We start from the raw sequence: 25,197 nt of genomic DNA, 5'->3' as shown, positions 1-25,197 counted from the left end.
GGCAGTGCTTGAGCTGCAGCAAGGTGGGTGGGAAGCACAGGCCTGCCATAGGCGTAATGAAGGAACAGGAGGGGTGCAGTGGGGTGGTGATGGGTGAGCCACATAGCAGTGCTGGGTACTGTCTGTCTGAGGCACTCTGGCAGGGACAGGATGGGCAGGAATCAGTGTGGTGCAGAGTATTTTGTCCCATGCATTGTGAGTGAGTGGCTGAGCCTCAGGTGCCTTACTAAGGGAAAGTAACCCATAATGGGCCCCGAATGGGCCTTTATGGGATCGAGAGATATTAGCTGGGATCACAAGTGAATTAATGCAGCTGCATGGCTTGAGGTGTCTTGGAGGACGGGCAGAACCAATTTATGTTTTCCTGACAAAGTCAAGTGGTACATGTAATTCCACGGCACTTGTGGCATGCTGAGAGCCACGGTGTTTTACCTCTTTCCTCGGGGAAAAGGTTAAGTGTAGATTTGGTTTCCTTTGGTGTGGAGACTGCTGTAGCTATTGATTGACCCAGCTGAACTGAGAGCGGGAGCCAAAGCTGTGGTATTTCCAGGCAGCTGTGAGCATTGTCAGATGTAAGGAGTGTAAGAGCAATGGAATAAAAAGCAGTGACATTTCCCATCCGAGAGACCAAAAAAAGCCCAACTCATATTTTATTTATTTATCCAAAATAGTTTGAATTATTCATTAAAGTCAATGTAAGAGTGTAAAAATACAAGGTGGTTTCAAGAAGTAGCGTCATTGGGAGGACGCTAATCATTTGGCAATATTAATTCTGTAACGGATTAATGGTTTTTGCAGTGAGAATTTCCTTGGCCATCAAACTCTTTACGATGGGCAGCATTTAATATGGGTGTGTGGCCTGAATACCAAGGAGACCAGGCAGAACAACTTGTAGATGTTTTCCCTTTCTCTTTGTTCTCCTCTTTGTGTTTAACACCAGGCGAAGTAGAAGGCACTATCCCTGTCCAGGGCATAACCTGGCAAACCTTAACGTATTTCCTGAGTCCTTCTTAACTTCAAACACTTTTGGGATGGGTGCTTTGGAATATTTATGGTGCAGCTTTCCCTATCCGTGGTGTCTGCAGAGCACACCTGCACCTCTCACGTGCTCCTTGTGAGCATAACGACTGTTGAACACAGGAACTGCAGTGAGTGCTCTAAACAGAGGCGTTCAAGTTATCAAACCCTGTCTTTTAAAGGTGTAATTAAACCTAATTCTCCAAATGTTGTGAAAGATCTTAAAGGATTGAGATGTTCAGTTTTCTGTACGTGGGGGATGGAGTGGGTGGAAAGTAATGTCATCAGAAATTGCTGTTAATGCACCTCGACCTGTCCTGGAAGGATCTTCCTCTGCTCAGTCACCTTTACAGCTGTGCTTGAAGTATTTCTCTGAAATAAGCTGAATTGCACTCTGTGCAAATTATGACTTTTAAAACAATTTTTCCTGACTGTGCTTAGAACTTCGGCTGGAATTATTGGTATTAGGTAAGGCTTAAGAATGCGCCCCATCACATCTCTGAATTCAGAAACAGAGTGAACAGTGAGCTGCACATAACTTAGTGGTGGGGGAGATGTTAGTTTGTGTCCTCAGGTCAGTCCACGTGCTACTTGTGCAGCTCTGGCTGCTGGGAATCTGCAGTGCCGGAGCAATTCCTGCATAGAACCTCAGCAGAGAGGCTGCATAGGAAGCCTGTGCCTAAACAGCAGCACCTGGTGCCATCTCCAACATCCCCAAAGTGTCTGAGAGCTTTGCCTGGGCTGACGGCCGTGGTGCAGAGCCTGCAGGAGTGCTGTCTCCTGCAGGAGCACAGTGGGAAGCCTTGGAAAATTACCCAGGTGTGGCTCAGATGGATTTGTGTGGCTTTGTTTCAGCAGTGGGACCCTGTCCCATGTTTCTTATGTCTCAGGCTGCCTTCCTACCACATTGCTGTCCTGTGAGTCCTTGCAGCCTTGCACCAGTCCTTTGTGGTGGTGTCAGCCAGGTCCAAAAAGGGAAGCAGGCAATTATTCTCAGTCCTGGGGGCTGTCCTCAGTTTGTTTGGAGGTAGTTAGAAGAAGCCCCTTGCTGATATATTACCCTAGGAGAAAGAAATGTTGCATGAGGGTAAGCATCAGCAGTTGCTGTAGCTGAGCTGTTGATGACTCCAGTTTAGCCGGGCATAAAGGAAGAGCCATCTTTGCACCGTTGTAGCTCAGTGGGCCTTTCACCAGGGGCAGCTACAAATCAGAGCCTTCCTATCATCTCCCCCTGCCTGCTTCTTTACCTCTGCCCATCCCCAAGCTGCTTGGCTAAAGAAACACTGCTGGGAATTGCTGATGGAGCTACTGGGCAGATGACAGGGCTTCCTCCTGTCCCTGACTGGTGCTGGCACGTTCAGCTGCGTCTGCATTAGCAGTTACGGAGCTCAGTTCCTTGTGCCAGCGGCTGACACGAGGCATCTCTAGCAGGGAGATAGCATTTCTTCATGCAGATGAATTCCTCCAGCCAGGACAGCTGATGCGGTGAGGCACCAGAACTGCCGCAGGAGCTGGAATGGGAGCCAGGAGGACGTGGGGATGCCAGGGCATGCTGCAGGGAGTGGAGGTGGTGAGCCCTGCAGCTCAACTGGAAAGCTGAGGGCTTCTTGCAGGAGGGACTGATCTTAGAATACACCCTTTTTCACCCTGGGGTGGGCGATAAGGCTGAACCCAGCAGGTGGTGAGGGTGCTCCTGATGGCCACTGGAAGTACCAAACTGGAAAGAAAACAGCGGAAGAGGAGCTAACTCTCTGTGAATGATGTAAGCTGTTCGATGAGTTAGGGTACCATCCACCCCCAAGGTTATAAAATCAGGAAAAGCAGCCTTCAGCATATGGTACGAAAAGGCAGATTTACTTTTCCAAGGCTGGGCTGTATCTATTAGGAAAAAATATCAGCGTTGGACATGAGATATATTAGAAGCAGTGCCATCTCTGATCAGTGGTGAAACATTATTTACCACTGCAGTGTGGCCACTGAATTTTACTTTCATGTATGGGATTTTGTCCTTAACAGTTGCGTCTTCGGAATGCAAAGCCGAATGAAGACTGTGAGAATATTGAGGTCACAGCCACCAATTAACCTCCTGATTTCAGAGGCTGATTACTCAATTAATCGAGGGACCAGACCCCGCTGAGATGATGGGGAAAAGGTTGTAACAATCCAGGGAAGGGCTGAGTTAATTGCTCACTGATAAATTAGATAGGAATGGGAAGATAGGTGGTCAGGGAAGATGCTTTACATCACCCAGCAGTTGGTCTTTTCTTGTACAGCAGTGTATTAGTAAATGGACTGGTACATGATGTTTCCTAAGACTGGTTTGTACCCCTTGATAAAGTGAGGTATAGTTTTGGGGGGGATGCCTGAAGTAAAGGAAGTACTTTCCTTCTACATCATCTTTATGGGCAGCTCTGGAAGGTGGAGCTGAATTAACCAAAGGTAATTGGCTGGCCAGCGTTATCTCACCCTGCATGGATGCTCTCACTCAGAAGTAAAGGGACATGGAGTTCTCTTTAACCATTAAAGAGTTTCTGTCCTTGCCTGGGGATTAAGTTTAATTGGATTAAGGCCAGAGTACTTCTGAGTAGGGCATCCTCAGTGGCATTTAAGGCACTTTAACTTAACACGTTGAATTATCCTTTTGTCCCACCCGGAGAGCCTAAGTAAAGCAGTACAGAAGATGAGAGGAGAGTTGTACTGCCAGTGCTCCTGCAGCTGCTGGGAGCTGAATCACTGCAGGTCCGTGGGCTCACCATGGCCATTCCTGCATTCCTCCTGCGCTACACTTGGGAGGTCAATGGAAACACATTTGGGGAAATATGTGAGCAAAAACTTTTCTAGCAAGTTTGGGAAGCAGTAATACTTCAGCACAGGCTGTATATGCTCAGCCAGAATCCATGGTTCATGCGCAAGCAGTCATCCTGCAGTGAAGTTCCTGCTTTCCAAGTGCTGGGGCGCAAACTAGCTGTCCTGTGGCCCATGTGTGCTGCAATTATCTCTCTAATTGCAGGACAGACAAAGCTGTAAGCCTCAGAATGACAAAGAGATATCTGAGTAAGGAGGTCTGTTTGTTTGCTGTTAGAAAGAGGATTTTTTTTCTAACTCTGGACTGCGGTGTTGATAACACAGGCTGACTTGGGAGGCATCTCTAGTGTGTATTAAGGTAAAGCCAATCTCTGTAATTAATGGGGGGATAAATCAAGGTTTAATTACTCAGAAGGCACCTTGGGTGAAAGATTCATGGTAATTGTTGTGTATCCTCTTGAAGGATTCACAGTGCTGGCAGCTCCCTTTGTAGCAATAAAATGCAGGGTGAGTGGCAGGCAGTCTCCCAGGACCTCTCTGCTGGGGACTAGTCCAGGTAAGGCAGCAAATGGAAAGAGACACTGGTAGTCCTCAGGCTCTTTATCACAGGAAAAGCCCCTTCCCGAGTCTTAAGGGATTCCTGAGCATCATGTCAATTTGAGATCAAAGTGCTTACAGTCAGATCAAGTGTGCGTTTGAAGAGATTTCCCTTATAGCCAGATCCCTCCTGATGCGACCATACAGAGGTGCATTTGTTACCATTTTTCCACTTTCCTGCTCCCCGTAACTTAGCGCTCTTCTCTTGGGTTCTGCGTAGAAGATGAGATGTGTGTGTGTGGGGGGGGGGGAAATGGATGCTGTAGCTTTGAATTTTGTAGGATGCTGTTGAAGGGCTGCCCAAGCAAAAAGAAAAATCCATCCTACTAAAAAGCGTCTCTTTTCCTCATTCCCCAGTTTATTATCTTTTGGTCTTCTGGGGACAGCAGGAGAGGATTCCAGCTTTGCCTCCTTCTTTACTCTGCCTGCTTAATTCACTTTTTAAAAAATTAATTAACCTTTTCAATTCACTTAGTTTGGTTAGCACTGTAAATACGGCACGAGGTCTCTACGCCAATGACGTATAACAAAGTACCCACTTTCTTCCCCTAAACAGAGCTGAAGAAGCAAGTGGAAAGCGCAGAACTAAAAAACCAGCGGCTGAAGGAGATTTTTCAGACCAAGATCCAGGAGTTTCGCAAGGTCTGTTACACACTCACTGGGTACCAGATCGACATCACCACTGAGAACCAGTATCGACTCACCTCCATTTACGCCGAGCACCAAGGAGACTGCCTGCTCTTCAAGGTAGGTGTGCGCGCCCCGTGCTGCTCGTGGTTTCCAACATGACATGTTTCTTCCTTCTCGGTGCTTAGACTGGAATGTCGTCGTCGTGCTGCCGTGTGACTTGTTGTTCCTTATGAGAAAAGTAAAGATGCTTTCTTGTGTTTTAAAAGAAACCTCCTTAGAAGGTTTGGCATCTGGTCTCCCACTTAGATATCAATGTAAGTCAAGAGTAAAGAGAAGAGATTGTATATGCATTATACCGAAGGCATTTGGCCTTGCACTTCACCTTTTTATATTATCAGTTATATATTCTGTGGCAAGTAAAACCTTACATAACCATCTAGATTTCATCCTGACTTCACTATGAGATATGTCCTTACTGTCCTAGCTACCCTCTGGCTTGTCTGAATGTCATCATTTTGTCTTTATGTAAATTGGTGTCCCTTTCGAGCAGCAACTCATCCCCGTGTGTCTGAAGCGCCGTTTATACAAGCAGCCCAGATGAATTGCTATAGCAATGTCTTATGTGTGTCTGATGCTGTACTGGTCCCGCCACATGGTCTGAGTTTGGGTTGGGCTGATACATTAGAGGGCTGAGGTGTGACATTGGAGTCATTGAGTGGTTAAGTTGCATCTTTATTACTTAGGTTTGCATATCAGTAGGTTAGCAGGAGAACTTCTTACTTCTCAGCAGCAAACACAATTGGCACTTAAAACCATTCCTGCTTGCCATTGACTCCCCTCCAGCGTATCACTAGAAGGAGGATGAGGATTTTGGAAGTATTCATTACAGAAGTGGAGTGCACAAGCAGCAACTGGAGTTCACTTTCTGCAGACCTACTGCTGTGTGCTTTGTGGGTTGCTGCAGGATTTTCCTGACGTAACAGGGCAAATATTTTCCTGTTCTGCAGCTTCAGAGCCTCAGAAATGAAACAAACAAACCGCCAAGTGAAAGCAGTGAGGATAAGTATAAGACAGCACCTTGGATCCTTAGTAAAACTAGGAAAATATCACTAAAGTGGTTATATTGCTTGGCCTTATCAGGACTGAAACAGATGGCAGCAGGCAAACTCATGGGCTGTGGAGGAGGAGAACTCTCTTGGTTTTCAGGTACTGTCCTTGAATCTTGAGAAGAGCTGCTGAGGTGGTGCTGTGCTGTTAGCTCTAAGGCCTCCCCAGGCCTGTGTTCACACCTGCTTTGTTACATGCTTAGTGAATGGATCTTCTGCAGATCCCCGGAGGTGTCTGTTGGCGTGGCAGGACGGAGCATCTAGCAGCTGTTTCTGTGATGTAGGAAAGATGGGGCTGTTTCAGAAAGTTAAGAAAATATAAGGAAGTACAGCCCACTGGAACAAGAACTTGTTCCTCAGTTGTATGTCTCCGGTAGGATCAAATTCTTCTTTGTGTCATTGCAAAAATAACTTACGTACAGGACAGTGAACGATCAAGTACAGATTCCTCGCTTTAAATGCTGTTTTTGTTTTCTGTTGTTCACTCAAGACTTTATTCCCAAGTCCATCCAGTGGACAGAGGTAAGGGTTGCCAGGGAGAGCAGCAGTAGTTTTGACTTCCTTACAGAATCCAGGCAGGTAGGGTAGTGTTCGTGTATGGACTGAGTCTTGCATCCTGACTGTGGCTTTCTGGAGATACTGTGTGATTATGCAGCAGAATTGCTAAGCTTACTGTGGGTGTTAGCGAGCATTTCATTAACCCAAAGAGGTCAAAAAGCAGAGAATGCTATTTGTATTTATTCCATTTGAGCAATTTATGGAACAAAGTCTATACAATTAAACTGGAGAAGTTCCCCAGCACTTTACAAGCTTCCATCACTTTTCTGAAATGAAACTTCAGAACATTTTTCAGTAGTACTGCTGGTGGCATTTAATTTCGGTGAGGATGTAATAGGAGCTACTGTAATGTAACCCCTTCAAAGCTAAATGAAGATGAAAGATGTGCTTGGTTTTCCCGAGCAACAAGGTATGCTGTTGCTGCTGTAGTAGAATGCATGTATCTAGCCAATTTGCTTTCAGTGGAATCACAGCTTCACCAAAAGGGTTAATCACTGTGCCACAAACGACTGCATCCTAAATGAGCACTGAATTCCAATGAAAGCGTATCAATATTTATTGGCAATCCCTATGGATACAACAGATGAGCTCATCAAGTTGAAGGATGTTCCAGTGATTTTTCAGACCCTCTGTGTGAGAGTGCGTAGGCAGCAAGGCACATCTCAGATTTCACAGCTCACTCTCACTTGTTTGCTCTTTTTCATTCTTTTAATTAAATGCTGTGAAAAGCGGCATACAGAATTCTCACCAGCAGTTTAGTTTCTGATTATTTTTATGGGAAGCAATGTGTTATAGTTATTGGGTCACTTGACAGCTTCATCTTCAGTTAGTGTTGTCGATATATTAGATGTGTTGGGCCATAATACAGGCCTGGCATTCCACATGCTGCTTGGTTTGTGAGTCTAGGCCAGGCCACCCACGAGATATCCAAGAACTGCATTGCTCACTTGGTAACAATCTATTGGAGATGTCTTATTAAAACAAACAAGCATTGCTGGGAAACATCAAAATTGGTTTTACCAGCTTGGAATTAAGCAGTAGCAAATCAGGATGTCATTTTTTGGCAGCGTCTCTATCAGGCTGTTAGCCATTGTCTCTGGGTAGACCCTGAACGTGAGTAAGGAAGTGAGGTCTTTAGAAAGGCAATGACAATTGATTCAGACAAAGCAAGTCTTTTGGTAAACAGAAAGACTGGTCAAATTTGAAGAGGAGATGATTTGGAGACACTTGTACAAATGAACAAACAGCGCAGAGAAAATAAATCATAGGGCTTTTCTTTTTGTGTGCCCAGAGAATACAGTCTGGACCCAAGCGTTTAATGTCAATCAATTTAAAACTAGGAGTGGAAATCTTTGGAATTTATAGACCCTGTTGCTTCAAGGTACTGCTGAAAGCAAGAGCTCTGTAGGTGTTCTGAAATGGTGAGGTATCTTTATGGACAAATAAGTAATGCCTAGGTTTGCGTTAAATATTTGCATTTACCTAAAGTAGGATTTGAGAAGTCAATGTGGAGGTTAGGAAGAAAATTCCTATCCTTGCTTGTTATTTTTTGGGCTGTCTGTACATGTAGTTTTGCCACTGCTGCACCTGACAACATTCAGCTTCATCCTCTGGCATTACTTGGGAATGAATACTTGAATGAGGAGGAAGAGCAAGAAGAGTCAGAGAGAAACCTGCTTTGTTTCACTGTGCTCCAGGTAAACTGTTTCTACCACCGTGGCACGAATGTGGAGCTGGTCACCTCTGTTGATAGGATCCTGGGCTGAAAAGGCAATTAATCTGGTATAACAGCTCTGTAAGATCTGTCAGCATTCAAAATCTTTCAGGTTACTCTGTGCTCTCAGAAAGTGCTCGGATTTCTCCCTGGTTCAGGTATATCTGAGCCTAAGTTGTTTGGTAAGGAAGTAAATCAGATTATTTTCTATCAGAGTAGTGATGTGTGTCTGAGCTTATTAATAGTCCTGGCCAAAAAGCTGCATTTAGGCAGCTCAGCAGCTTATGGCTTGTTGTATTTCCTGTATCCTCAGAGCCTAGTCTTCCACAGAACAGATTTGTCTGTTTCCAGCTCTTGCCCATGTTGTTATTTTCTGCCAGTATTATCAAACGGAAACACAAACAGCAGCGGTAGCTCATTGAAGAGCATCCCCAAGATGGTAGGCTTCATGCCTTGCAAGAGAATGCCCAAGACATCAGACAGCAAATAAAAACAGAAGCATCATGACAGAGCAAGAGAATGTTGCCAGCCTCGGGGTTGTCACTTCTGCCAAATAAAACCTTTATTGGTGTCCAGTTGGATTGATAATATGGTAATAAAATGAACAGCTTTTTAGCAGCCTGTTAAATTAACAGCCACTGCACACACAGTCTTTGATGCACACCTGCTTAAGGAGTTCTTCAAGGCAATCTGAAAAGTGGATGTTGTTTTTTGATGTGGTTCACAGTGTATTAAAGAGGCAGAACTTAAAGAGCGAAGGGGATAAAGGCTGTGTTGGTTTGGGGATTCTCTGGTGGAAGAAGGGTATGGTAGAAGGACAGATACAGGCTGTGTGTTAGCAATTGGTATGGAATGTGGAAGGCATAAGGCAGCAATGGTGCAATTCATGAGGATATGTAGAAGTGGTGGTCCCAATGCGGCCTTGAAGGTGCAGGAGTACTTCAGCCACTGATTGCTGGCAGGTGGGAGTTGGTATGTAGTGATAGACTGCCTCAGGCTTGTTTGTCTTTGCTTCGTTTCTACACTCCTTTCCCTAAACATCTGCCTTGGTGGCTATTTGGAGGCAGGATGGTGGGTGAGATAGCCTCAGCAGTTCTTATCATTAAGAACAACTGGGGCTGAATAGAAACCTGAGGTAGGTAGATAGGTAAATCGTGGTGTGCAAAATGTGGGAGGGCAGTTCTGTGAACAAAAAGTGATGGTTTAATTGTCTGTCCTTAAGGAGGGAAATAAGGATGGAATGAGAACCTGGAGGCTATTTTCCAAGTACAAAACAGTGCTGACAAACTGCTGGCTGAAAGGAGACAAAACTGAGGTGGTTAAGCATGCAGAGGATGTCCTGTGCCCTGAGGCTGCTGAGATGGTGCAGTCTTAGCATCAGGTTGGCCACAGTGCCCCACTAACAGTGTACATCTCAAAATTAGCAGGAAGGTTCCTACAGGGATTGCCTTGGCTTGCCTGAGTGGTCCTGTTCGGAGCTGGGGCTGACAGCACTGTTGGGAGCTCTGGGTCTGGTCCTCATGCTTGGCATCCCTGCGGTTCCCACTAATTCCTCCTTGAACCCAGCAGAGTATCTTTGAGAAGCATGTTCTAGCTGTTTGTTTCTTTTTGAATCTCCATCTACTCAGCTATCCTCTCTTCCTCCTCAGCCGTGATGAGTCTTGAGAGGAGAAAGAAATCACAATTTCGATAGAGTGCTTTTCTTCCAGCAACTGTCTCACACTCCTGCACACACAATCAGAAATAACAATGGGGCTCATTGGTGGAGCAGGCCAGGCAGCAAGAGGTTGATTAGAGATTGCAGGCCTCTGCTACCTCCTCATTCTTGTTAATTACAAGTTATTTTATTTTTACATTTTGTTTCCTATTTGCCCGTGTGGTTGCTGGAGATGCCAGCCATGCCTGCGTGATGGCGATACCTTGCAGGGATTCCTGCAGGGTCAGCTCTAATCAGCAGCTCTAAAAGCAGAGCTGTCCTGCGATCTGCAGCGTTACAGGATCAAATCCTGTGTTCAAACTTCCTACGTTTCATTTTCATCCAGATGTTTTAGCAACCTATTTCATGTTAGGACCCCATTTCAGTTCTTTCTGTCTTCATCTCATTCTGCTCCTTTTCATGCTTTTTTTTCTCTCCTGACATGGTTTCTCTTCTTCCCTAAACAAATGCCTACTCTTTAGGGCAGGGTATTTTTTTTTTCCTCTTAATGAAACCAGGCACCTTAAGGGTAGAGGAATTTGGGGAGATCTGACAAAGTCGTCTTTCTAATGCAGAATTTCTGAGCGCAAAGACGTTGCTCTGAGATTTCTGGAGGCTGTGCTGAAACCTTGATCTAGCTGAGAAAAGTTACTGCTCTTCTTCTGCTTCCCGTCAGTGCAGTGGGGAGAATGCTCCTGCCAATGTCACCAGACTGTACTCAGGGTAGCACACTGTGCTAGTGGGAACCAGAGAGCAGCTTTGGGCTGGGGAATTCACCCCCTATTACCTGCCCATCTGGCACAGGAGCTGCTCTGCATGCTGGCACCACTTGCTCCCCTTCTCTGCCATGTCTGCCTGCCGGGGTGGATCCAGCCATGCAGGTAATTAATGCTGATGATGCTGGAGCATTATTCCAGTGGCTAAGTCAGTCCCAACTAGCAGGAGGCTGGTGTGTATGAGCCACTCAGAAGGCTCACAGATTTGTGTCCCTGGTGGGTGCGGGAGGTAAATGAAATGCTTGCCTTTTCTCCTCTTGAAATGACCGATATGTTACGTTGTGAGGCAAATGCACAACCCCTTGCTTCAAAAAGCAAGGCTTATTTTCAGGCAGGAAATATGAGGCTGCTCACAGATACTGCCTGAGAGTTCATCACTCTGCTGGTAGTTCTGCTGATGGTCTCGTTTGAGTGCCAGCACATAGCAGACACTGGCCAGCCCCACCGAAGGCCCCCAGCCTGTCTCCAGAGCTTCTGCAATATGAAGTAACCAAACTACCGGAGTGCTGATGGGTTTTTTTTTAAAAGCTTGTGATTCACCTCCTCCCCGTCTCATTTTTCTTCATTAAAGTAGATCTTACTTAATGAAACAGAAGAGGCAGCCCATGCTTTCTAGGGCAAGTCACACACACAGCGAGGAGCACAGGTCACTGGTGAGAACTGGATTAAACCTCAGCATCCAGGTTGGTGTAACAGCATGCCCAGCAGGATGCAATGGGGCAGGATGAGTGCATGGGGCAGGTCGTACAAAGCCGTGTGCCCCTGCTCAGGCAGCTGCTGTTTGTGCCCTGACAGCACCATCCTCGTGCCCGAGACAGCCCTGCTGTCAGCAGGAAGCAGGGCACAGACCCTGGCTGACTCACCTGGTATAGCAACCACTTCTGTTTCCACTTCCCTCCCTTGTTCCCAGTGTCTGGGTGATGTGGTTAGCTGAAGAAGAGCTGCTCCTGTCGCTGTGCCTGGGGCCCTGCAGGAGGTCTCAGGAGAGCAGGATGCTGCATCCTCCTGCTGCTGTGTTTGAACAGCTTACACGGGCCATGTGGGCTGGCAGTGCTGTGTTTACGTGTTGTGAGATAAAGGCAGTGTTAAACAGTGGATAAAACGGGGGGGCTTAGCAAAACCCTGCTGGATTCTTGTTCTCATCTCTACCACTGAACAGCCATGTGGCTTTGCTTGTGGTTGTTCAACTTTCTGCTTTCCTTCGTCACCTGGGCTCAGGGCATTGCTGTCCATCTGCTTCCATATGGCTGTGAGAAGCTCTTTAACCTGTTCTGCAGGGAGAAGGCTGCGTGTGAACACGGGGGATGAAAGCCAGCGCAGCAGGCTTCTGTCAGCCATGAACAGCAAAGTGTCCCTTGGGCACACCGCAGCCTGGGGAGGGACGGGACAGCCAACCTATGGGAACCTGCCTCCTCCTGCAGGCAGAAATCTCTCTTGTTGTGTTATTTCATTAATTAATTTTTTGACTCTCTGGTAGTTTCAAAAGATGTTCTTCTTAGAGGCTCTGTGATCAGCACTCTTGAAGGAAGAGGCGATGCCTTCAAGCCTGGGAGGCTGGGGAATACAAAGGCCTCGCTGCCGACACATGAAATGGGTGTTCTGCAAAGCTGCTTTTGATGCGTGCTTGTTGCTTTCCCTGACTGCTCTGTTGTGGATTTGCAGAACACGCAGAGCCGTGTCAGCAAACCATAACCCTGTTGTTTGCTTGCATATGGTGACGTTCAAAGCTGCAAATGAAAAGGAGCAGAAATTGCTGGAGGTTTGCTGCCTTTTGTGGGGTGGAAAGTCTTTGAGTTCCTGGGCACCCGGCATCTCTACCGTCATCTTTGGCTGCTCTGCGGTCTGCTTGAGCCTTATTTTCCAGGGAAAGGTTTATGAGACTTCTAAGGAAAGCTGGCAGCTCAGTGCAGGGATACAGCTGGCAGCACCCAGCAGGGCACCCACCTGCCCTGGGTGTCCCAGCTCACAGCAGCACAGCTCAGCCTGCTCAGAGCCACCAACAGAATACGGACTGCCATCCGCTGCTTCTCTTCCTTCTTGAGTAAGCAGCGTATGGTTGAAATACAAATAAAATGAGGATTTATCTCTTGCTTTGGGAGTTACAACTTCAGCCCATGCCTGACTGGGGCAAAGGACTTTCAGATCTGGAGAAAATATAGTTAGAGAGGGATGAGTGTGTTTGTCTGCATAAAAACCTGCTTGTTCGATGAACAGCAGAAGATTCCCATGGGTGTTGTGGTCTTGGGGCATCTGTTATCTGTAGCTGAAGGCTGGATCGCAGCTCATATAAAGGGTATGGGTTCATATGTGTGTTTAAATGATTGTGCTGTGCCCTCACACTTAGGATGTTAAAGTTAAAATGCTTCATCCTGAATTTCATTTGAGTCATGCAACTGTTGGCTGTTTCTCACAAGGCCTGGCATGCAAGCGGGCAGGGATCTACTGGGGAAGTGCTGAGGAGCAGAGAATGGGATGTCATGGTCACAGGTCCCCTTAGGCAGCTAAAGGACCACCATCAGGGTAACAGTGCACCTTACAGCTCTATGTTCCTCCATAATCCTTGCATTGCTTCCGTGCTTTGGAGTCTAAATGCTCGATTACTATGTGGCTTTTAGCCATGCAGTTAGTATAAGCTATTCAATAACACTTTCTCTCCAACTATCTTGCCAGTTTGAGAACCCACATTTAAGAGCTTGCCCTTGTGGGATGCCAGTCTCTCTTGTATTTGTGTGTTTCCTGCGACCTTTAACTAAGGAGAGGTCTGCTACCTTTTCCTTTTGAGAAACCGCTTTTAGGAAAGCAGAAATCACTTCTGTGAGAGTGCCTCCTGCTTTGCTGCAATGCCCCCCACCTCTGCTTGGAACAGTTGCTGCTGGAGAGGGCTGGAGGCACAGCAAGCATTCGGTCATAGCGTTTCTTCACATCTGATGCACTTCAGGGCATCCTGTAGTCTCAAGCACAAGGTCTGAGGCAGGCTCTCCAGATCATAGCATGTCCTGTTGGTGTTGCAGTGTGATTCCATTAATTCCAGTGTCCTTGCCATGGTGTGCTATCCATGGAGCAATGACAGAATGCAGAAGTAAACTGGAAATCCTTCTGGGCAGCTTTGTTCCAGCAGCAAGCTGCTGGCATTCTGATGGAGTCCTCCGCTGTGCTACAGAGCAGCGATCTTCACAGCTCACCTACTGCATGCCTAAATAATTAATACTTCACACGGACACAGATTAATGCGAGCATTTAGTCATGTGCCAACTGTCCTTGTTCATATAAGTGGAAACGGTGAAGAAGTTCATCTGTTCTCGTGTTTGTTTCAGACACACAAGTACATCGTCATCCTAACTCCATACCCAGAAAATGTTCATCCTAACCCACACGGCTATAAGCACTGAGATCAGGTAACTGAGTACTGTCTTAGGGCTTTGGACTTAACACATGCTGTTGCATGGGAATATCATTTGAGGAAGAAATACAGACAGGTATTTTGTGTCAGATCCGTCTTAGGAGGATTTGCAGCACGATCACATGGCTGCTTCCTCCTCCGTGGGGGGGATCTGAGAGCTGAGGATGACCTCCAGCTCTGGTAGCTCCCAGGATCGCCTTTTGATGGCATCTCTGGTGCCTGGAAGAGGACAAGCCTGTCTGCCTGTATCTTGGAGGAAATATATCAAACCAAGGCATGCAAATTTTAATTTGCTCCTAATCTGTATTCAGTTTCAGCAAAAGCGGATGGCTGATAACAGTGGACCTATCCAAACCATGTTCTGGGAAGCTGGCATAAATTTCAACCTTAAACTGAAGGGTTTGTCTGTCTTAATGGAAGGCTCTGGAGAGCATTTTATGCGATAGCTGTCACTTTGTGTTTCTGGGATGTATCTGTCTGACGAGGGACTATCTGTAGATGATTTTTGTATGAGGCAGATGGGAGAGATGCTGGCAGTGTGAGGTGTTGGTTATCCTTGTGTCAGTGGTGCAACGACTGGTTCTCACGCTGCATGCAGTGGAGCTGCGATGGAGCTGCAGCAGAGATGAGCAGTCAGCTGGTGGCTCGCTGGTCCATGCGTTGGGAGGAAGGGCCCAGCTGACAGTTGCATTGATCCCAGGGGTCCCAGACGTGTTTAAGCAGCTGTGCCTTTCTCTGGTAGGCAAGACCTCACTGCCTCGCCGTAGGAAAGTGCAGGAGATGTCCTTAGCTTTTTTGACATAGTCACACTGCAGCCCAAACTTGTTTCTCTTCATGCAGTTCCATTAGAGTGATGACAGTTTCAAGTTGGAACAGAAAAAGACCTGCTGAAAGGACCGGTCTGTAAGTGGGGAAGATAGACAAAGTGAAAGCAGTAACTAGCAAGGTAATAGACGGTGATGGATCTATAATCTCTGAGGCTGCTGTGAGCACTAAGTTCCTAAATAGTGTCCTTTCAGCCTTAACCTATTTATTTGCAAAGTGCTAAATTTAATTTTCCTTAGTCTGCAGGAAGGCAGCATCCCAGGAATAAACCCTTAGCCCAGCCAAGAAGCTGTGCCAAACTGCTTGTTCCAGCATTTCCATTTCCTCTTCTCTTTGCACAGAGCATCGGGCCTGTGCACCCCAGCACATCAGCTCTCAGGTGGTGTGGCAGGGCTCCTGCTGAGAGCCTTTTGGAAGGGGAGGTTGAATAGCCCCCAGCACTGGGCTCAAGGAGTAGCACCTGGGCTGGATAAGGATAGGATGAAGTAACCTGGCTGGGGGGGAAGGCTGGCACCTGAAAGCGTGTGGAAGAGATGGCGTTGCTTGTAGTGATGCTCTGTCTGTCCTGTAGAGAATGATGGTGCTAAAGGCTGTCAGCTTAGAATAGATTCAGTAGTTGAACAGCACATAAAAGCTCGGTTATTCTGAAGCCTCCACAAAGCCACATCTCGAGGAAGAAAAGCAGTGAGTTTTCCCAGCAGCTAGCATTGTGCATGTCCGCTCTGCAAAGTTTCAGTGAGTGTGGAAATACGTTTGTGTGTTGCTTTGCATTCCTGGCAGCACCGAGCTCAAAATTTCCTCAAATTCATGATTTAGGAGAGTTTTTAGATATGTTGCTTTAATAAAAAGTTTCAGGTGCCTGAATGCAGGAGCTGCCTGCGAGTCAGCACTGGGTGTTCCCATCGTTGTCACAACCCCAGTGCAGCACAGTGCAGGCTCCATTTGTACCATTGCTTCAAAGGAAGCCAGATCTGTTTCAGAGCTTCGCTATTTTCCTGCCTCCAGAGGATTTCAGCAGAGTTCCTCACAGTGCTGCTATCTCCTCTTGGTCCCTTTTCATCCCTACAAAGGCAGCACAGTGCTGGCTAGCATGGACAGTGTCCCACTGGGGCTCCCTGTGTTCCCTGCCTGCTGCAGTTGTGTCCACGGAGAGATGTGCTGCCCAGAGATGGACAGGTTTGCTCTGTTCTGCTTTGAGGCTCAGTTGGATTTTTACTCAGGTTTAACACTTGTGAAGTGCCATGGAAAGGGCAGTCTTGTTGTTTGTTTTTTTTTTTTCTGTTTGTTCTATTTTTGCCACTTTTTTTAGCATCTTAAGAACAAAATCATTTTCTGCAAGTTTATATTCAGCCCTTCCTCCTCCTTCTCTTATCTAAATGTGGAAAAGTGTTCTGAGCTCCTCAGCTCCCTGTGCTGCTCTCTTCTCTCTCACGTTTGTATTAAAATAAACAAAAACAGCGGTGCCAAGAACTGAGGGCAGCGGATTCCACAGGCGTTTGGCTGCTCTGGTGCAGAGCTGGTGGGAAGGGAGTGTGCAGCCCAGGGAGGGGACCTTGCTGACCCATAATGGATGGGCACTATGGGGTCTTGGCTGTTCTGTAACTGGGAGAAGCGGCTCCTGCAGGGGTCAGTGCTATGTGAGGGCACCTTTCTGTGCCAGCTTGCAGGTTCTCTGGTAGGCATGGGGTACAGCTGATTAAACTAAACACTAAGGTGAGAAGCTGCCTTTCTCCGAGAGCTGTTCTCTGCTATTCTTTCATTTGAAAGCTCAGTGCCATAGCAAACTTCGTTAGCCACTCTGCACATCTCTCAGCCTACAGTCAGCTCGCCACTGAGTGAGTGTTTATTAGTGTTTTCATTCATTCTGGGATTTTCCCTCACCCGGGGCATTGTGTAAAAAGCCACAAGTCCTTCAGCCCAGGAAGAACCTGGGGTTTGCACTCTGCATTGTATCAAGCGTCGATGGGGTATTAAACTGAAGCGGCTTCTCCACAAAAAGCAGAACTAGATTCACTTAAAAATGCGTTTCTCTACCAGATCATTCCCCTTTGAGCTCAGTCTGCAGGGAGGAAGCGGGCAGAATACCAACGGCCCTCCGACTGCACAGGGGCATCTCCAGCTTGCCAGAGCTGCTTCCATCACTCAGGGACTGAAATTTTAATCATTGAATTAATTTTTCAGAAACCAAAGTGCAAATCTGTACCCCCGGTGGCATTAATAATGAATGCAGGGAAGAGAGACATTAGAAGGAGAAAGAAGGGCTAGGAAATTGGGGTTTGGGGAATCAACTTTTTTATTGTTGTTTTGAAGAGATAATGTATGTGTTGGATGTCCTTCTCCATGGGCCTTTCTGCTCATTTCATCACGCCCCGTCCAACAGAACCCACTGCATTTCTGTCCCAAGTATCTTTTGAATTCTTCCCCCCCCACCAACACTGCTTCCCATTGTGTGGGTTTTCTTTTCCCTTTCCAGGGCAAATGGCCAATGCTGTACCATTGCACACGCAGCCACCCCATCCCTGATCTGTGGGGTTGGTGCAAGCTGTCCCTGCTGACTGTGAGAGGATGGGAGAGGACGAGGCCTGAACCACAGCCAATGTGCCAGAGCTTTCTGCTCTGCTCTGGGCTCCTTCCCGCCTCTCTCAAAGAGCATACAGATTTTTTTTTTCTAATTAAAAGTATTATGTAGCAGAAGATTAATTAGAAATGAAAGTGATTTTTTTTTTTTTTATCCCTTTGCTTTGTGGCAGTAAGAAAAGGCCTACGCCAGGCAACTGCCTGAAGGAGCTGGAACTTCTCCCGTTAATGGATTCCAGGCAGTTTGCCTCTGGACAGCTCTTATAATGAAAGCTTGCACAGATTTCCCCAGTTCTGAGGCAGTGCAGGTGGTCTTCATTCCAACCAACCAAAATAAATCCAGAGGCTGTAGGGCGTTCCCATCCTCAGCCCCGTGCAAACAAGGCAGTTCCTCCCATTCCCCCTCCCCTCCTCTGTGCGTGGATCAGGGGAGCACCTATGGCTGTGGCTTTGTACCACTCCCCATCGCACAGCACAGCCTCCCAGTGCTGACCCTTCTCCATCGCTCACCGTTGGCATGGCTGCATCAGCAGGAGCTCTCCTCGGGGTCAGGTGGGCTGCCATTCCACGCAGCCTCTGGGGTTATTGCCTAGACTCGGGCTCGTGTCTGTGCGATCACGGGACATGTCCATGGCGTTTGTGCTCACCCTGAGTCCCACAATAAGAGGATGATTCTTGGCATCGTTATATTAATCTGCAGAAATGAGGGTTTGGTTCAATGGGTGCTCCGCAGAGACCGTCCTAGAGGAGAAATCCTCTCCCAGAGCGAAAGCTATTCTTGACTTAAAAGCACCCAGGAGTGTTTATACAGTGTGGGGACTTAAAAGCAGCCCTGATGCAGGCATGAATCTCAGCCTGGAGGAGGCTGACATAGCCCGAGGGTTTCTCTTCATGTCGTACCGCTTGCCCCGTTTATTTCCTTCCCATTAAAACTGAAGTGTTGACTGCAGGAAGATGAAGGTGAAGGTCCCCAGCTGCAGAGAGCTCCTGTGGTCATCAGCCACCTGGTCCAGAGAGAGGCTGGGGACTGCTCCAAGAGCCTTTTCTGTGCCTCTAAATACAGCAGCTAATGACACCTTCCGCTCAGCGGGAAGAAAACAGAATTACTAAACTTGCAATTTGGCACAGTGGGAGTGTGAGTTTGTCCTGCCAGCTTCTTGTTGCTATCTATTTCCAAGACTTTTTTTTTTTGTGCTCTTCCAAGCAGGTAGAATTCAGATCGGGGTTCATTTTAAGGACTCGAATTATGCATATAGGAAACGTGGCCTGAAATGGAGAAAATTAATGGCTGCTTATAAGTCCTGTGGCACAAAGAGGAGAGCGTGCAGGTTCTCTGGGAGCTGCCACATGCCTTGGCCTTATGAGTAATGTGTACTGATGTCCCAGTAGGAGCCGTGTGCCCTGTAAAACGTTGAAGGAGATGTATATATTTCCATTTAATTTTAATCATCTTGACTTATGGTTTAACTTTGTACTAGGTAGGCTGCATAGAGGTTCCAGGAGAATATTATTTTAAATGGCTTTGAGGGCAAAAGAAAGGAGATGACTGAAGGCAAGGTTAGAAACAGCTGATCACTTCCAGTTGAGCAAGTTTTACGGTCATGTGCTATGATAATTGAAGGTTTGCTGTTAAATGCTACGGATCTGTGCTGGAGAAGAAAATAGTCCCCAACCAGAGATTGCTGCAGTTTTTTATTGCCGGTATGAGGAAGGAGAATGTGTGTAGAGCAAGAGGTGTCATTTGTAAGGAAAGGTGAGGAGCAGCAAAGACATCTTAACAAGACCTGGCTGTTTTTGGGATGGGGTGTATTTTCTACAGGAAGATCTGTGCATGCAGTACATCTCCAGGGGTCACGAAGGCCCATCCTGAAGATGCTTAAGATATTTGAAGGAGTCAGATGCATTTCTCCAGTGATGCCTGTAAGGGACCTGTTGAGCACTGCTTGTCCAGGGACTGTTAGGGCTCTGTACAGTCAAAACCTGCACAGATGTGTTTTGTGGATGTCGAGCTATCTGCCTTTCCAGTTTTTGTTCTACATCTCTACATGCTGTTACCCAAAATCTGTGTTCCAGCACCAATCACCAGTTTAGACCAGTGAGAAACGTACAAGCCTAATTTCTGCAACCAGGGCCAAAGTGCTCAGGGCAAGTAGATGGATTGTTTTTGGAGCTGTGACTTGCTTTAATGTTCTTATCAACTATTTTCCAGTCAAAAGAGGTCAGAACTCATCCTCCAGGGGGGGGACTTCTTGAGCACAGTACTTATTATTAGGGCAGCACTGTATCTTGTAATTAGAGATGTAATTTCCATCTCTGTGGAGAGCCAGCCTATTGCCTGGGTACCATTCAAGAGTTCCATGAGATGAATTAAGCAAGGATGGATTGAGCAATACTATTTGCCTGAAGTCCTGAAGGAGTTTCAGACAAGGTAAAAAGTAAATACTTTTCCTCATCTTCCTTCCCTTCCTGCTTCATAGCCGGCATTAACAATTGCATTGTTTGGGGTGCTGTGTAGCAGTGGCAGTGTGAGGACTCAGGGTCTGATTGTTTGAGAAGTAACCTCATCCCCTGGTAAAGCAGCTGGGAGAATCTCTGGTTTCTTTTCCTGTCTGACACTGAAGTATGAAGATTTTTGCTTGCGAAGGACCTGTCTCAGAAACTGGTTGTTGCAGTACATCTGAAGCATCAGATTTTGGCAAGCTTCAAAGTATGATGTAAGAGATTCTTACTTAATTTAGCACTTCGTTAACTCCACTTCCCCCCTCCCCCGTACCTACATGGATGGTAGTAGTGCTTATGATATTCCACAGGGAGTTCAGCGCTTTATGTGCTTTGTATAAAATCGTTTATGTAAGTGGGGTATAAATCAATCAAACTTGGGGGGGGGGGGGGGGGGGGGAAGGGAAAGCAATCAACTGTGGACTTGAAAGAAGGAATAGGTGAATGACTGAAAGAAAAGAAGGACAGAGATGATGAATGGAGAAGAAAAATAGAAAGAAATCTGCCATACAAAAAAGGAAGGAGAAAAGAGGGAAAGAACAGAAGTAAGAGAGGAAAAGCAAGGGAAGACCAGAGGTTTAAGTTAATACAATGCATTCTTCTCTGTAATTATATTCATTCGATGTAAATTCGTGCCAGCCACTTTACAGCAGTGTTAATGAGCTGGAGGAAGCAAGAGCTGATACCCACAGCGGAGCAGAAGATAGGACTTGATCGAATCGCTGCTGCTCTCAGTAGGCATGGGATATATTTAGCATCAGAGCACACGTCTATCGTGTGCCCTTAGTCTTACGCTGAGTCTTTTGAATGAAGATCTCAAAGCACATCGTTACTTCGCAGGCGATATTTCCCAAATTCTGACAGTCTCAGTTTCTGGGATCGACAGTTCCCAGTTGTTGCTGCGTTCATGTTTTCGTACCGCAGTTCTCAGCTGGGGGGCTGTTGTCAGCAGGGCTCTTTCTGAGTGGGGACAGTCCTGCTGTCTTCACTTAATTCCTGGGCTGCAGCTTTCTTTGGAAGGTGCTTTGCTACTACCAGGTGTGAGGCTTGCGCAGTCCGTCTCAGTAGAAGGCAACGAATTCATTTGACAAGTGGAGCACGTTGCCTCTGCAGGTTTGCATTTGCCTGCCTTGCCACGCATCACCCTCTGGATGGATGATTAGGGTTGCCCTCGTGCCACCTCAGTCCTGTTAATAACATTGCTCTAATGGTGCACAAAGTGCTGAAGAGCTGTGGACTGCTCTTGTGATTTCTCCTCAGGATGGCTTGCATTCCTTCATCCTTAAAGAACACTGTAGGTTTTACTGGAAAAAGGGGAAGGAAAAATCCCTGTATTCCCAGAGATAAGAGAAAATTTATGTTCCATACACGTGGCTGAAAGAAGTGGAAAGCTTTCATGTTCTTGGGCTGCTGTATTATATCAATAGGTAGGAGAAGACACTCCCTGGGCTGATGCACACCAGCTCCTGGAAGGAGTTTGGAGTCTCGTGGATTATCCACTGAGTCAGCGACCAGGTGAATGGTAGAGGTTTAATTTAAGGAATGCTTTCTCTGCCTTCAGCACGTCTGTCCAACTCACATCTCTGTTCCCTGATTGCAGTCTAATCTCACTCATTACTCTGTGGCTGTACCCCCCTCTCCCCTTTCAGCGGTGGAGAACAGGTGGCCAATGTGTGTCTGGAATTAAGGCTGTGACCCCTCTGCTTCCCACCATGCTCAGTAGCTGCTGGAGGAGCACACAGAGGCTTTCTACTAATTGTTAGTGTAGAAAAATTTCTGACCACAAATTCTTTGCTGAGATGTTCTATGGTTTATTCTCTGTGCAGCAATGGTTTACAGAGAGCGGAGGATTGATCACTCTGGAGCTTATTGGAGCTGCCTGGCTTTAAGGGAGCCTGAGATATTGTAGGTGTCAGATAGGAAATGGCTGGTCACGGTCCCCATTAGGAGACCTGGTTGTCCTCGGTGGCTTTCACCTGCCTTTGGGAAGTGACTCTTGTACCTGGGAGCTATGGGACACACTGCTGTTGCCCTCACTGCTCTAACTGCTCAGTGTTGTTAGGGAAGGCAGAATGGTAGGTCTCTTTTCTGCAAGAAGGATGGGAGTATTCTCCCAGCTGAATAAAACTGCGAGTTTGGGGCACAATTGACCCATTTATTCTCACAATTGTACAACGGCTTTGTAGGTGGTAATGACTTCTGTCAGATTCTTTTATTTGTCGCTTTGAACTACCAGCTTATAGAAGAACCACGGGCTCCTTGTTGGTAGGAAGATCTCTTTAAGTTGCTGAATCATTACAAGCATCATAATGCAGAGGGATTTAATCTTTTTATCCAGGGCTTGCTTTGGGCTCTGCTTTCCCCCAGGACCCGAGTCTTGAAGAAGGAACAAGAAAATTAGCCCTAAAAAGATCGTTTGGCTCGATGTGAAGCAATCCTCCATGCACTCCACCTTTCTGAAGGCTGCTGCTTGCAGTGCTGAAATGTTACAGTCAGGAAAAATATAAGAAAGATCTGGAGAAATACTCAGGTTGTCCACAAGGGCATGGAGGGCACCTCCCAGTGTTTAACATTTACAGGAATATGTTGTATGGAGTATTCAAGACTGTGGATAATTATGTTTTGCAATGAAATCTGTGAACATCTGTTCCTCTTCTGTGCCAAGTCCCCAACTCAGGATTCCATGTTGTCTCCACAGCAGTCGGAAAGCGCATTTGCCCCCTAAAGTAAGTGGAGGTTGCAAGGCAAGAACGGCCATTGACTTTTGATATTCAGTAGTTAACAATTTCACTGGAGCTGTACATATGCTTGGTGTGGGACTGACAACTGCCACTGTCCCTTTGCAATCCAAAAAGAAAACCAAAAAGCCTTTAATTGCCTTTAGCTGAAGTTTGAAAGTCTGATGGAATCCTGTGGTTTAAATATTTATCTTCGGGCTCCCTGTTTTTTTCCCACTGAGAGAGCTCTTGGGTGATGGCAGAGATCCCATAGCAACTACAGCTTCTCTTCTTTTAGCAGTCACTGAGAAGTGGTGCTGATGGCCCGCGTGTTGTGGCGAAGGAGAATGTACTCCATCTAGGCTAGACTTGCAAAGAGTAAATTGGAGTGAAAATAGATTAAACTTTTCCGTAGCTCAATGGCAAAAGAAAATCACCCATCATTTGCCTTCTCTATCCCAGATGCATTTAAAAGTGGGAAATGCTCAATCTTGAAAACCCTTCATTTCTTGACAGGCTTTATTCACCCCCCTTTTCTCTGCTGTTTTCATTAATTTATCCTTTAAGGCAGTTCCTGCTGTGCCAGCTCTCCTTGCTGTGTGGAGTAGAGATGTTGTTCAGAGCTCTTAGGCAAGGAATAGGATCCTGATAGGTTACCAAGATAGCTTGGTAGATACTTTCCAACTCTTCCATGCATCTTTTCTGTCTTTTGCTTTAGCCTTTTGCAACGCCCTTTGAAAGAGAACAGTGGAAACAAAAAATCAACAGTTCCAAGAGGTACCCATCTTTTCTGAGTGTTGTATCATATGTTATAGAAGTCCCAGCTAGTGCAGATAAAAAGAGAAAAAAGGGAGGTATGTCTGAACCCAACTGTATTATGAGAGTCTTGGGGTACTGATGATTAGAGATACAACAGGATGTTCTCAACAGGGGGAGTCCCAGCCTCTTTTAGGATGCTCCCTGCTTGGGCTTTAGGGTTAAACAGTTTTAAATGCACCTTATCTGAAGGCCGTGACCTTGTCCTTCTGTTTCCATTTTCAGGCTTCAGGTTTATTGCTCTCCCAAGGAACTCAGAGCACTTGATTAACTCGTAACTCACTGGTTCTTGACACATTAAGCAGCAAATTTGACTCTAATTAACAGCTTTTATTAACCTGAGATCCCCCATTCCCTCCCCCTATTTCACTCTAGAGACTCCTTAAGCCATTACAGGTTTTAACATTAAATTCGTTTCTGACTTTTTTTTTTTAACATAAAAGCTAATGTGTGCAGACACTGGATTGTGCAGCTCAGTAGGAGGACATATGTCTGACAACATTTGGAAAGCAAATGTGCTCACCCAAAGGGAAACAAGGGGTTGGATGGCAGACAGAGCCAGAGGCCACGGGCCTGGCTTGGCCAAGGAGGGGCACCCATGGAGGTCAGGCTTTCCTCAGCTATCCATGTGGACAGTTGCTTCCTGACAGTGGGCAGGCTCAACCTGATGGAAGAAGTGAGAAGGGGCACTGCTGGATCTCCTGGTCAAGTTGCATCTTGGCTCTTGTGCTCTTCCAGGACCTACCCCGTCCTCTGCTGCATGTCAGTGTCTGCCTGCGGATCGCAGTCTATAGGGAATCAAGTGAACTGATAAGACTGGTTGGGGAAAGTTATCCTGTATGTAGTATATGTAATTATCCCGTGCAAGGATAGAATATTCTATCCTATCCCAAAGGTGTATCTGCTTCCAACAAATGCTGTTGAAGTGGTCCCACTGCTCAGCAGTTACAGCAGCCTGCTGGCATACACTGCTAGGAATCTGGGGCCTCCCAGGCTGTCATTCAGCACTGCTGTTTATTGTTTCGCTCTGTCTTGTTCCCCAGCTGTGAAAAGGGAGCAGTAGTTACTACACCATGTGCCCAGGTGTTCCCATTTCAGTGTGCAGGTTGCTATTAAAGTGTTAATTTTTGTTGCTTGCAGTGCAGAGGGACGCTTGTACAAATACAATAAGATGTTTTAGTATCAGTTTTCAAAGCACATTGTGATGCAGCCTCACCTAAGAAACTCCCGTGGCATCTTTATAAAAGATGTTTTTCATAAGCTTTGGTAAATGAGTTTCATCGCTAGCAGGCTGTGAATGCATCTAATCCAGTTTTGGGCTTTCTGAACTATTGATCTGGGGAGAGAGTCTGTGACAGTGAGTTCCAGAGGTCAATTCAGGCTCTGAGAAACGAGTTTTTTATATCTATTTAAAATTGCCATCCAGCTCCTCTGGGTACCGTTTCCTTCCCGTCTTGCAAGAAA

At 46.4% G+C, this 25,197-nt stretch overlaps 1 protein-coding gene across 8 annotated transcripts in view; it reads left to right on the top strand.

Moving 5' to 3' along the window:
- The window catches only part of MAD1L1 (MAD1 mitotic arrest deficient like 1), a 320,017-nt gene that overhangs the window by 230,635 nt on the left and 64,185 nt on the right, over positions 1 to 25,197 (top strand). For all 8 annotated transcript variants that reach the window (XM_040647851.2, XM_004945136.5, XM_040647852.2 and 5 more), the window contains one exon: positions 4,976 to 5,166. In XM_040647851.2, the coding sequence (XP_040503785.1) occupies positions 4,976 to 5,166 (191 nt within the window). The remainder of the gene's footprint in view (positions 1 to 4,975; positions 5,167 to 25,197) is intronic.

Source organism: Gallus gallus, chromosome 14 (assembly GCF_016699485.2).
Source record: "Gallus gallus isolate bGalGal1 chromosome 14, bGalGal1.mat.broiler.GRCg7b, whole genome shotgun sequence".
NCBI classification, from domain to species: Eukaryota; Metazoa; Chordata; class Aves; order Galliformes; family Phasianidae; genus Gallus; species Gallus gallus.
The sequence above is the reverse complement of the archived record's forward strand: the minus strand, read 5'-3'. Positions and strand labels throughout refer to the sequence as shown.